Here is a 13,835-nt window from a genome sequence, read left to right on the forward strand (position 1 = left end):
CTTTATGTCTCTGAAATAAAGTGATAACCCCACACCCTTTAAGATATGTCTTGAAACAGCTTCTTGGCCCATTTGTGTATAAGTACCCATGGCTGGGGGAGGTACACAGGAAGTGAAGGAGAGTGTGGCAGGACTCCGGAAACACAGCAGGCTGCCCAGGTGGTACTGACCACCACCAGAGAGGCCCACATCCGCGGGGCCTCACCGACTAACTGGGAAGTGCAGTCGTGGGTGTCAGCTATCCTCGCCAAGATATACAGAGGCTAGCGAATTCAGATGCAGCAGGGATCACCCCAGACTCCACCAATCACCCCTGATGCGCCTGCCCACTCCCCCATCAGTGCCATTACCTCCCTGGCGTTGTGAGTCTGCAGGGCTCGCTCCCACTTCTTCTTATTACTGGTCAGCAGCTCTTGTCGCTCTGTCTCAAATGCTTTCTATGACCAAGAAGGAAAACGGCTCCCGTGTCTGTTGGATTAGGCAGGTCCCACCACATCAAAGAACTCTCAGACAACAGCACAAGTGACACAAAGTCAAATCCAAGTGCAGACTTGTCAAGTTTCATGCAACCTAAGGGCTATGGAAGGACCTGCCTGGAAATTGTTATGAAGTCTGTGCACTGGGGGAAGGCCAGTGCCCTGCAGTCCCAGGGCCAACCCTGGCGTATAATTCAGCCGTAACCCGGGTTGGTGCCTTGCTCTGGCTGGGGTTCCCACGAAGCAAAGGCAGCACAGAGCTCACAGAAGTGGGGCAGTGGGTGGGGTAGGCCTGGGAATGCAGAAGTGAATCTACAATACTCCAAAGAGAGAAGCCCTCACCCTCTTGGCTCTCTTCCATTTTGGAAAGACCTGTCTCCATCTCAGTCTTTAACATTTCATTCCAATTCGAAGTATTGGTTCCCAGATCCTGTTTGGCCCGCCCCTTTCCCACCCCGCCCTGTCCCTGACTGTCATAAATAAGTCAGACAAACAGCTCGGGAGGCTTGATGGTTCTGGAGCACTGATCTTCCCCCTCCACTCCTCCCACCTTACCCTGTTTTATTTCCTTTCCAAGCACTTACCACCACCTGTCAAACTGTATATTGAGTAATTTATCTGTTTAGTGTCTAGCTGTCTCCTGCTGGAATACAGGCTCCATCAAGGACTTTCTTTTGCCCGTGGCTAGTACCCCCAGCCCATGGCCTGTGCCTGGCACATGATAGACACCTGATGTGTATTTGTTGGAGGAGTGAATGAATGAGTAAGTGAATGAATGAAACCCTAGAACATGTGCAGAAATCAGAAGACCAAGACACCTGGGGCCCTCCTTGGTGGTTAGGACAGAGCCAGCCTCCTCCCAGGGGCCTCCCCGGGGGCAGAGGGCAGCTCTCTCACAGGCCGTCCGTCACCTCAATGTGATAGAGCTCCTGGCGAAAGCTTTTCATCACATTCTTCACTTGCTCTTCCATCCGCTCCAGGAGCAGGCAAATGTCATCTGACTGCTTTTTCAAATCCTTCACGTACTGGTCATCTTTTGTTTTTAACTCCTAGAAGACAGCATGTCAAAGGTTGGTCACCCACTGAGAAAGAAGCAAGAGGTTGCCAGGCACACTCCACCCGAACCCATCCCGTCAGGTGGAGGGGGCTCAGCTCAGGACAGACCCTCTGTGAGCAGCACAGGGTTCCTCCCCTCAATTACAACTTGCTGCAAGTCTCCCTGCAGGCTTCCAGTTGAGCAACGAATGCCCAGGTTCCAAGGTGGGAAATCACAGACTGCAGGCTAAGTTCCATTCCTTGACTAAACACATAAAATCGGGAACAGCATTTGCTCTGACAGTACATCTTTCTAGTAGGTTGCCAACAATTCTAAGATGACTCCAGAACTTTTTCTTCTGGTTAGACGTGTATTGCCTGAGCTGTCCCGCCTTCTGGGTAACGAAGTCAGGCCTCCCCCTTTTTCCATTCAGGAAAAGCAAGCTGGATGCCCTGCGGTGGGGACTGGCCGGGCTCTTGCCTGCTGTAACTCATTGATCAGCTTGTTCTTATCTTCTATCAGCCCAGCGCAGTGCACCTGCTGGGCATTGAGCATCTCCCACAGCTCCTGGGGGATTCTCTTCTGTTTGCCCTCCTCCCACTTGACAGTGATCTCATCAAATTTGTCCTGGCTGGTCTTGACCTCGTTCTCCAGCTTTTCAAGTCTGCAAAACACAAACAGCCCAGCTCCAGAGGCTGCCTTCCAAACAAGCAGGCTGGGTTTCTCAAGTCTATAAAGCAGGCTCAGTCACCCCGGCACTGCCTCCAGACACACCCACTGTGAACCACACCGGACTCTGAGGAATCTGCTTGTAGTTTAATATGGACTAGAAGGAACTGAGACCAAATAAACAAAGCAACACATAAAAGCAGATCAACATTAAGGCTGTACACACACACATACACACACACATACATACACACACACACACGTGGATCAAGAGTTCATTTCACATACTTCTGGGTAAGATAGGGACACACAGTAGTTAAGCACTTGATCACAAGTCCCATAGCTTGTGTTCAAATCCTGATTTTGCTACTGACTCTCAACTTTAGACAAGTTGCTTAACCTCTGCAGGGCCCATTTTTCCCATCTGTAAAATGAGTAGATGAGGGGGAGGGTTTAGCTCAGTGGTGGAGCACATGCTCAGCATGCACAAGGTCCCAGGTTCAATCCCCAGTACCTCCACTGGGAAAAAAAAGTTAAAAAAAAACCGAGAAGATGAAAGTATTTCCCTTCCTGTGGCTGTTGTCAGGATTAAGAAAGATGATCCCCAGCACAGTAGTCACCTGAAAAATGGCACTCATATTAATCTTTATTGACACTGTGACCTCAAGTGTCTGGCCGGTCTTCTCCCAAATTATCAACAGATGACCAGTGAAACATACAAAAAAGGAAAACTTCACCATTAGCAGCAGAAAATAGGGATGGTCTTCCAGAATCCCAGAAATTCCAAAGAATCCATAGGACGCATGCCTGTGACTCTCCCCCAGCTCCAGCAGGCTGTGCTCCTGTGAGACTGTCTCCAAGCAAGACTGCAAACCCCCTTCAGGACAAGAATCACAACTTGCTCATCTCGTGATCTCCTCTCTCCTTCCCAGCTTCCAACCTACACAGTACATCTTATAATTCAATTAATTTTATTCTTCAAAAAAATAAGAAACAGCTGTCAGGTCATCTTTCCAAAACCCACATTTATCTTGGAACTCTGCCACTTACGACCTTCGATTTTTCCTCAGTGGCTGCAGCAGACACTAATTCCTTGGTGGGGCACCCAGGGCCTTTCAGCCGCTGCCCCCACTGGGGATCAGCGCATTCCTGGTACAACCTGTGACAGGCAGTGGGAAGTTTAGGGAATAAAGGTACCAGTTACATCCTGGTGACACTGGTAAAGTTGCTAATGGGGAGAATTACTTCTGCCGACCAACTAAACATATTGTTAAAACCGTACTGTGTACATACCTGCTGAGCTGAGCAAAAATGGCCTGGGGGGTTGCCCTTCTAATTGGACTATAGCTAAGAAATTAATTGAAGAACAAGCCAAAGGAAGGGTTTAAATGAGGACCTCTGTTCCTGCTGATATCAGCCCTCTTCTGTGGGCAAACCGAGGAAGGAGAATCCTTCGAAGCAGCTGACTCCTGCCTCCCTGCTGGGCAAGCCAAGACCTGGGAGATGCGTGTGCACAGGGCCTACCTGCTCAGTCCCGAGTTCCCATTGTCCCCCGACCCTCCCTCCTTCCAGGCATGGAGTCTCTATCGTTCTTTTAACACACTGCTCCACCTGTACGTAATATTTATGAATCTGGTCATTATGATTCATTTGAACCCAGAAAGGCCTAGTCTACCTTCTTGGCCTCATCTGTTTTCTTCCACCACCCCCTATACATCCTTCCCTACCATGCCATTCCCAAGTGTCATGTGCTCTCAGGCCTCTGCACAAGCTGTTCCCTCTGCCTAAAATGCCCACTCCTTGGCTCCTCAAACTCCTATTCATCCCTTATGGCCCAATTCAAATATCACTTCACCTCATGACCCAGAGAGGAGATACTTCACATCCCCCAGGCTACAGAGCCAGGGGAGGGGGGTTCCTCACCGCTGACGCTTTATCTCCTCTTCCTCGACTCTCCTGTGGATCTCTCTGATATCTGCAGCTACCTGGATATTTGTCACCAACTCAGTGCCACAGAGCAGCAGTTTAGCCAATTTCTGAAAGTAAGAATTTATAAAGTTAGAAACATTTTACATTTTACACAACTATCTGTAGCTGTTCTATCCAGCCAAGCAGGAATCAAAAGTACCTTAGGACTTTTAAGAGTAGCATCTACTTAGCAACCTATTTCCATCATGACACTGGCGATGGGATGTTATAGCTTACAACTGAATAGCACTCTGTGATTCTGGATGTATTTTTATTCTCCTTAGAGGAGGAACCAGCCAACCAGTACAAAGGCAGGCACTCTAGGTACATCCCAGCGCTTTCCCCAGCAGGCCTTCAAGGGGCTGACACTGCCAGGGTCCCTTCTAAGCATCTCAGTTGGGGAGATAATTACGGGAGTTGTCCTCCCATGTCCATTTCCCACTCTTCTTTTAATAACAGAACACCCAGATTGTAGCTAGGCGTTTTACCTCCCCAAATAGATACAATTCCCAAACCCCTCTTGCAGCTAGAGTGCAGTCTGATCAGTAGCACATGAGTAGGAGTGTATGAGTCCCTTGAAGGGAAAAGGTTTTCTTTTCTTTCTCTCATGAAGTTCCACGTGGTGAGCAGAAGAAGACAGCTTAAGGAAGGGCAGAAGGAGATGAGGTCCCCAACATCGAGGAGCCTCCATACCAGCCCTGGACCTCTCCTGCTCCAGACTATTAAGTGAACCAGAGAAATAAGCTTCTATCTTGTTTAAGTTAACGTTATGTGGGAACTTTTGCTACAGGGGTTCTAACGTGGGAGAGAATTGTAGCTGACTACACTGCCCTCTCCCTTAATGGCTCAGGAATTCTGTTACTGGTACCCTGCCCTTGTAAACCCGTTTGTAAATTTCACACTCAGTCCCTTCACTCCTGGCCTTTTGGGAACGTCATGATTTCAAGATGATAAATCTTCTCAACAAAAAGTTGAAGTATCCTTAGGTTATGCCTCAATGTTTCCAAGTCTGTTTTGGAACTTACAGACTGTTCAACTCTTAAATTCTTTCTGAAATAGGAACCTACAAACATCGTACCAAGGAGTCACTGAAATGATCAGAGACCCACTTCTCACTCGTCTATGGAAATTTTGAAATGCAGTTTTAATGAATACAGAACTGAATCTTAACCCAGATATCCAGGGTGCTCCAGGCTTGTTTTAAACAGCTGCAGCTTTATCACTTGTACTAAATGGTTTTGCATGCCTGAGGAAATAATGGCTTTCCTGCAGTTTTGAGCAATTTTCTATTTTCTACTCAGATAATGCAAACATCAGAAATTCCTGAATCAAGTATTTAAGACTCAAAGTAAAATTGAAAATGTACAGTCACAGATCAACAGATCAACAGATACACCGTAACACTTGAGATCCAGGGCAAGAGTTTAAATGAAGGGCCACATACCATGTATCCAAATATTTAAAAATTACAACTCAGTGTAATAAACTATTAAATAAAATATGTTCTATCCTCCTACCTTGACACTTTCATATAAATTCAAAAGTCCTAGTTTGAATTCAGACTCCATCTCAGAGTTCCACTCAGAACTTGGTGGCTAAGGGGGAGCCAGTCTCTAGCCCCCAGCCTGGAGCCCACCCCTGTCTCTTCACATCCCTAGCTCCATCCAGCTCCATGAAGGCCTTCACGTGTGGGCATATGGATTTCCCAGACCACACATCCAAATTCCATCTAAACTCTTTGGCCATCCATGAGGCCTTGTCTGCCCTGAGCAGGGCAGACCCCGGGAAGAGGCCCATGCAGGCCCTGAAAGGGAGCTCAGGCCTTTCGGGCAGGGAATTTGGAGTCCTTTGACATTCAGAGAGAGGGTGAGCTAAAGGGGCATTTGGGCTCTGAGTAGACTTGAGGCAAGTCCACTTGAGAGGGTGTATCCAGAGGAGGACCAGAACAGGACACAGGAGCCGCATCATTACCACTTTTATTCATTGGGCTGGAGGGCTTATCTACTGCAATAAGGCAAGAAAAAAAAAAAGTAAAGTTATCTAAATTGAACAGGAAGAGATAAAACTGTCATTTTCAAATGATATGATTATATGTGCTAAAAAAAAAAAGAACCTACAGATAAACTATTTGAATTAACAAGTGAATTTGACAAGGTTGCTGGTTAGATAATCAAATCAATATATAAAAGTCAGTATGAAAAGGTCACTATATAAAATTGTACTTTTACATATCAACAATGAACAGTTATAACCTTAACAAAAAGTATAAAATATTGCTGAGCAAAATTAAACAACACATAAATAAAAGGAGGGATATTTTATATTCACAGATTGCAAATCTCTGTATTGGTAAGCTATTAATTCTTTCCCACGTTGATTTATAGATTCAATCTAATCTCAATTAAAATCCCAGGAGGTATTTTTTAATTAAAATTGACAAGCTCATTCTAAAATTTATATGGAAATGCAAAGGGTCAAGTATAGCCAGAACAATCTTAAAGAACCACAAAGCTGGAGGACTTACCCCACCAGATATCACGAGGTCTGTCAAACAGCTACAATAATTTAGATGTATGGAATTGGCATAAAGACAGGCAAATTGACCAATGGAACAGAACAGAGAATCTAGAAACACACATGTATGATCACCTGATCTGCAACAAAGGTGCACTGTAAAGACAGGAAAGGATGATCTTTTCAATAAATGGTGCTGGATTAATTAAAAAGGATCACTTAGGAAACAATGAACCTTAAGACCTACTTTTACACCACACACAAAAATCAATTCCAGACAGACTACAGACCAAAATGGAAACGGTAGAACAATGAAGCTTCTCAAAGAAAATATGGAAGAATATCTTTATAAACTTGGATTAGATCAAGATTAAACAGGAAAGAAAAAGAATGACCATTTTTAAATGTTTGATAAGGTACAGGGCCAAGGCCAGAGACCTCTCCTGCCCAGGTCTTAGGGCAGAACTGGTCCTTAATACCTTGATATTGAGAAAGGTAGCATCTTCTTTACACATGTCACCTCGAAGCCAACGCCCTTCGTGATTTAAGTCCTAAGTGAAAGGAACCTGTTAAAAGCTGCTAATTAAATCGATATTATCTCTATGGTTTTATACTCAATTTTAGAGTGCTCAGGACGAACAGTATTTTCAGGATTATAGCAGAATCAACTATAACAGTATTTTCAAGATTATATACAATATCCTTTTTATCCTACATGGAAACACTCAGAGATCACTGACCCTTTAGATTAAGTACCCTGAGTACCAAGAGATGCTATGACAACAACTTCACAGTAAGCAACAGATCTGGAACAAGAACCCACAACAGTTCAGATTCTTTCCACTACAACAAAATATTTTATCCTTGGACTTGGTATGGTTCAGATTATTCAATTATTTCTATACAGAAATAATTGCTCTAAAATAATATTTCATGCAAATCAAAACTACAATGAAGTATCACCTCACACCAGTCAGAATGGCCATCATTCAAAAATCTACAAATGACAAATGCTGGGGAGGCTGTGGAGAAAAGGGAACCTTCCTTCACTGCTGGTGGGAATGCAGTTTGGTGCAGCCTCTGTGGAAAACAGTATGGAGATTCCTCAAAAGACTAGGAATAGACTTACCATATGACCCAGTCATCCCACTCCTGGGCATCTATCCAGAAGGAAATCTACTTCAAAATGACACCTGCACCCCAATGTTCACAGCAGCACCATTTACAATAGCCAAGACATGGAAACAGCCTAAATGTCCATCAACAGATGACTGGATAAAGAAGATGTGGTATATTTATACAATGGAATACTATTTAGCCATAAAAACCAACAACATAACACCATTTGCAGCAACATGGATGTTCCTGGAGAATGTCATTCTAAGTGAAGTAAGCCAGAAAGAGAAAGAAAAATACCATATGAGATCGCTTATATGTGGAATCTAAAAAAACAAAACAAAACGTAAATACAAAACAGAAACAGACTCATAGACATAGAATACAAACTTGTGGTTGCTGAGGGGATGGGGGTTGGGAAGGGATAGACTGGGATTTCAAAATGTAGACTAGATAAACAAGATTATACTGTATAGCACAGGAAAATACATACAAGATCTTATGGTAGCTCACAGAAAAAAATGTGACAATGAAAATATATATGTTCATGTATAAGTGAAAATTTGTGCTCTACACTAGAATTTGACACAACATTGTAAAATGATTATAACTCAATAAAAATGTTAAAAAATAAAATTAAATAAATAAAATAATATTTCAGTGATTTGAATTTTTTTTTCCCCAGAAAGTACACTTCAATTTCTGCCAGAAGTGATCTCTCACCTCTTCACTTTTATAAATCCCACCTATTTCCCTAAGACCCAGCTTACATCCCACTTGCTTCATAGAACCTTCTCTAGCCAGGCCCACTTGGTGAGCTCTTTTCCAAATCTCAACGCGCACAGTATCACTGTCCACGCAGTTCACTGCAATTAATTAAATGTGGCCTTTTGCCAGTTTCTGGCTCACTGCTCTGAACAACTGTTCATCTCTCCTGCACCTCCTGCTCCAAGTCCTTTATTACTTGTCTCTTCACGGGACAGCGATCAAAGACCTTTAGTGTTCACGGAGTACAAGCCCTGCCCTACTCCACAGCGCACAAAGAGGCTCTCACTCTCACAGAACCTCACGTTCCTGGGGAACACTGCATGCGCATGCACACTGCACGAGAAGTGATACAAGGCAGAAAACTATCCAAAACTAAAAGACCAAGAAGTATTCGATGTGTGAATTCAAAGAGTTCAGCCTGGGACCCGGAAGAATTCACGGAGGAGCTGGGAGTGGAGATGGTCTTAAAGTCTGGGAAGGTAACCTGAGGAGAGGGTAGGGTGTGAGGGGAAAGGAGAGGAGGGGAGAGGAGGGGAGATTAGGGGCTGGGCATTCCTGACCATCAAAGGCACAGGACTGGAAGCGCACAGCCCCAGTGCGGGTGAGTGAGTGCATCAGCGCTCCGGTCCTACAGGACCAACGGGACCCATTTGCCACCCGGTTCCTACCAGTCTGCTTTCTTCTTTCTGTTTGTAGCTCTTGCTTTGATCTTCCTCACTCTCCTTCTTCCCATCTAAATATTCTCCAAGCGCTTCCCTGTGATGGAAAAAAGAGGAGAAACTGAAGTTACTACTAGTACTTAGACCCTATATTTTAAAGTTCCATGATAAGTCACACTATATACAAAAATACTCCATATGGATATAAATTGGAATACTAAACACACACACACACACACACACACACAGAGTTGTAAAAACACTAGAGTTAAATGCAGGAGAGAACCCCTACTAGAGTAAGATCCAAGTTAGAAAAAAATGGAAGATTTTACTCTCTGAAATGTAAACATTCTATCCTTGAAAGTCAAGGGACACACTGATAAAAGATATTTGACGAAATTTTGCTATAAAATAGAATGGGCTCCTTCAAATCAACACACACACACAAAAAGACAAAACACCAAACAGGAAAATTGGCCAAGGGTGTGACAAATGGCCAGAAGACTTTTGAAAATATGTTCAACTTCACATATAACCAGAGAAATGTAATTGAGAAACTCTGAGAGGTATTGTCACTATCCTATCGGAGGAGAAAAGATTTAAAAGGTTGATAGTATGGGGTGGGTGGGGGACCAAGGGTGTGGGGGCCCAGTGATTCATACTCCATGGGTGGGGATCTGAATTGTCACAACCTGTCCAAAAGACAATCTGGCAAGATTTATCAAAAACCAACACCTGCCTCCTTCTGACCCAACCTTTAGGAATTTTCTAAAGAAAGCTTTCACAAGCTCACCAAGAACTATGCACACGGATGATTACTGCAGCGCTGACCATACTAGCAAGAAAATGGACACATTCTACATACATATTTATTACTGCCTGTTTAAATAACATGCAAGGCAACAATACAAGAAAATATTTTTTTTAATTTTGTGTGTTTGTTTGGGGGGGGTGGTAATTAGGTTTATTTATTTATTTATTTTTAATGGAGGTACTGGGGATTGAACCCAGGACCTTGTGCATGCTAAGCACGTGCTCTACCACTGAGCTATGCTCACCCCCCTCAAGAAAATATTTTGTATCCTATAAAAAAAATGATATGGTATCTAGCAGCATGGAAAGATGTCCACAACAGGTAAGTAAAAAGAGCCAGCCGTAGAACAATATGTAAAATACAGTATAAATTTCTTTTTGAAATAGGGTTATAGACACATAGGGAAATTTTTACAAGGATTTATGACAAACAGATGACAGTAATTATTTAGGAGAAGGGAACTTTACTGAAGACTTATATTTTCTACATTTTTCTATTTTATAAATTTTATAAGTAGCACATATGTGTGTATGTGTTAATCAGAAAATAAGACCAAAGATGAGGACGGATGGAGATAAGGTTCGAGATTCTGGACTTCTTCGGAGGCCTGGGGGAATGATCCCACAAACAGCCACAGCGCTCACATCAGGGAGGTCCACTTTCTCCTCTGGCACATGGCGGCCATGAAGACTCTCTGTTCTGCCTTAAGAAAAATGAAACCATCACCTTATGACGTTATCCACAGTGAAACAAGCAGATCCCTTTATCTCATTCTTTCTTGACTTCTAACAATGACTTTCATCTCCTTTCCCTTTGTTCAAAGGTCAGCACAGCTTGACACAGTGCTACATCATTTCTGAGATATGGAATTGAGTTAGCCCCCATACCCCCCCCACAACTCTCAGTCTAACTGAAACTCTTTTTTTCTTGTCATTTCATTCACTTTCTCTACTCTTATTGAACCTACTCATTGTCCTTACTAAGAAAACAAATTGTTTTATTCTATTCAGTGCTTTAGATGTTGCCAGGCTGATGGTGTTACTACCCAAAATGCACTCATTCACCTGACTTTTTACATTGACCACCAATTAATTACCAACTCTACCTAAATAATCCATCCACCTACTTCCTGGAGCAAAGATCGATGCTTCAGAAGGAAAAAGAACTATGCTACACACTCATATTATCTAGTTTCAACTTGAATTCCATTGCTGCCTTTTAGTGCTCATTTTTAACTGCCTAACACCACACTATCCAACATGGTAGCCACTAACCACATGTGGCAATGGAGCATTTGAAATGTGGCTGATCCAAACTGAAATGTGCTATGAGTGTAATATATGAACTAGATGGATTTTGAAGAACTTTCAACAAAAAAAATGCAAAATATCACACTATGATTTATACTGATTACATGTTAAAATAATATTTTTATAGAGTCAGTTAAAAAAATACATGACAAAATTTAATTTCACCTGTTTTGTTTACTTTAACACAGCTACAAATTTACATATTACGTTTCTATTGTTCAGTGTCCACCTAGCATACTCCCCAAAGTGGCCGTCTCAGACTTTTCTCTGCTCAGCTTTGAGCTGAATCCCTCTTTGAGGAAACTGCCTCTCCACCACTGCCACCCACGTGGTCACAGTGGGAGCTGCCATCTTCTTGATGATATTGCTCTGCCTGACCAGTCAAAGTCTTGCCTCTAGATTTAAAAAGTTGGAACCTCACTGAGTCTTTGACTGGGTTTAGAGCTCTAGGTTGGAAATCATTTTTCTTCCTAATTTTGATGGCATTGCTCATTTATCTTCTAGGGTCCAGTGCTGCTGTTTGTGAAACCAGACGTCACCCTGTTTGTTAATCCTTTCTTTGTATGTGACAGTTGTCACTGTTGTTGTTCTGCACTCTGGAAGTCTGGAGGACCCTTCTCTTCGTTCTCAGTGTTCTGAACTTTCTCAAGGGTGTGCCTGGAGGTGGGTCTACTTTCATCCACTGTGCTGAACATTTTCAGTCAGGTGGTCCCTTTCCATCAGGAAACTCACAGTTTTCAGTTCTGAGAAATGCTCTTGAATTCTTTCAGTGATCACTTCCTCCCCTCTCTTTACTCTGTCCTTTCTTTCTGGATCTAGAAAGGAAATATGCGATCTCTTGGACTAGTCTCTAATTTCTGAAAAATCTTTTTCTCTGCTAGTTTCTCTTTTCTTTTTCTCTCTCTCCCAGGCAATTCCATCACCTTTACTACCCAATCCTTCTGTTGTTTCCTATTTCAATCATATTTTTTAATTTCCAAGAGCTCTATTTTATCTCTGACTTATTGTAATAGGATCCTATTCTTTTTTTTTTAAATAGAGTTACTGGAGAATGAACCCAGGACCACTAAGCACATGCTAAGCATGTGCTCTACCACTGAGCTCTACCCACCCCCAATAGCATCCCAGTCTTGTTTTATGGTTGCAATAACATTTCTTTTTCTCTGAGGATCTTAATGATAATCTTTTTTTCTTTCTTTTTTAATTGAGGTAAAATTGGTATGCAACATTATATAAGTTTCAAGCGTGCTTAATGAGAGTCTTTTTGTTGTGTTATTATTGTTTTTTTCTTGCTGCATAGTCTCAGTTTCCTCTAAGCTGCTTTCTTCTGTTTATTCATTTTAGTGTCTACCTTTCATGTTAAAGACTTTCTTCGGATGTCTGAAAATCCTTGGCTACCTTTTCCTGATAAGAAGAAAAAGCTTATGAAAGCTCTGAGTGCCAGGGTGCTGTGTAACAGCTGTGAACTTCAGTGTGGGTTGACCTACTTCAACTGTTTCATGGGCAAACCTGGATGTCAGGGTCTTTAAGTCCCTCCCTCCGGGCTAGTCAGATTCTGTGGCGAGACTTCTCCAGTCGAACTGCCAGCACACCAGGAACAGGGAGGCGAAGGAGGTGCTCAGTTCCGTGTGCACGTGTCCACGGAATCCCTGTGCTTTTAGTACCATGTCCTTGTTTCACCTTTGCCCAGCATCCCCCAAACCACAGATCCTCCTTTTTACATTCTGCAAACCTCTGGTCTACTGTGCAAAGTGGGAGAAATGTTCTAGGCATGTATTAATTTTCCGAACAATTCTCCTAATTTTAGTTCCCTCTTCGCCCCTGCTTCCAGATAAACCTGATGCTGCCAGTTTCCTAGTCTTTTGGAGATTTACTGCCAAGTAAATCAAGGGGATGCTCAGCTTTCTTCACTACCAGTTTATATTTCCAAACTCTTGAATCTGCTAAGTCATTTACCATCTGCCCGTATACTTCCCAGCTTCCAAAATGTTGTTGCTATTAAGTCCTCCTGTTTCACTTGACTTTGTGATTTTACATCTTTTTTACTTAATCCCTTTAAATGTCATTTTTGATGGAAAGCCAAGATAAATGGATCTGTTCCATTTGCTCTCTTAACTCAGAAGTGACATCTCTCAGGAATTTAAAATGTCAGTTGAGACACTAGAGATTGAGACTTCCGCATGCTTTAGCCATCCATCTTATTCTTTATCTTTATATGACATGATTCTGTTAACAGCTTCCTCTCTAAAACTACACCTCAATGATATACCAAGGCCGACGCAGTTAGGGCGGTGGGCACCACAGGCAATCAAGGAGCCTAGGGCTGATTTTAGAACAGTACAACTGACTAAAAGCCGGTCTGCTTTTTATAATCTCCAGGAGCCAGCAACAAAACAGTATCAGTCATAAAACACTCCTTTCTGAAAAAGCTTTCGTTAATATAAGTTTCAAACAATTGCTGCAGTGACTGTTGATTTTTAATAATACATAGATCAGCTTCAACAC

At 42.8% G+C, this 13,835-nt stretch overlaps 1 protein-coding gene across 2 annotated transcripts in view; it reads right to left on the bottom strand.

The window, feature by feature from the left end:
• Positions 1 to 13,835, bottom strand: part of DRC1 (dynein regulatory complex subunit 1) — a 39,625-nt gene that overhangs the window by 22,342 nt on the left and 3,448 nt on the right. The window contains exons 1-6 of one of the 2 annotated variants that reach the window (XM_064494671.1): positions 10,665 to 10,962; positions 9,216 to 9,303; positions 4,105 to 4,217; positions 1,993 to 2,176; positions 1,388 to 1,525; positions 351 to 437 (exon numbers count right to left, since the gene is read on the bottom strand). In XM_064494671.1, the coding sequence (XP_064350741.1) occupies positions 351 to 437; positions 1,388 to 1,525; positions 1,993 to 2,176; positions 4,105 to 4,217; positions 9,216 to 9,303; positions 10,665 to 10,705 (651 nt within the window). In that variant the 5' untranslated portion in view covers positions 10,706 to 10,962. Of the gene's footprint in view, positions 1 to 350; positions 438 to 1,387; positions 1,526 to 1,992; positions 2,177 to 4,104; positions 4,218 to 9,215; positions 9,304 to 10,664; positions 10,963 to 13,835 lie in introns of those variants that run through there. The other variant, XM_010991209.3, reaches the window with a different exon arrangement.

The sequence above is a fragment of the Camelus dromedarius genome, chromosome 15, assembly GCF_036321535.1.
Source record: "Camelus dromedarius isolate mCamDro1 chromosome 15, mCamDro1.pat, whole genome shotgun sequence".
NCBI classification, from domain to species: domain Eukaryota; kingdom Metazoa; phylum Chordata; class Mammalia; order Artiodactyla; family Camelidae; genus Camelus; species Camelus dromedarius.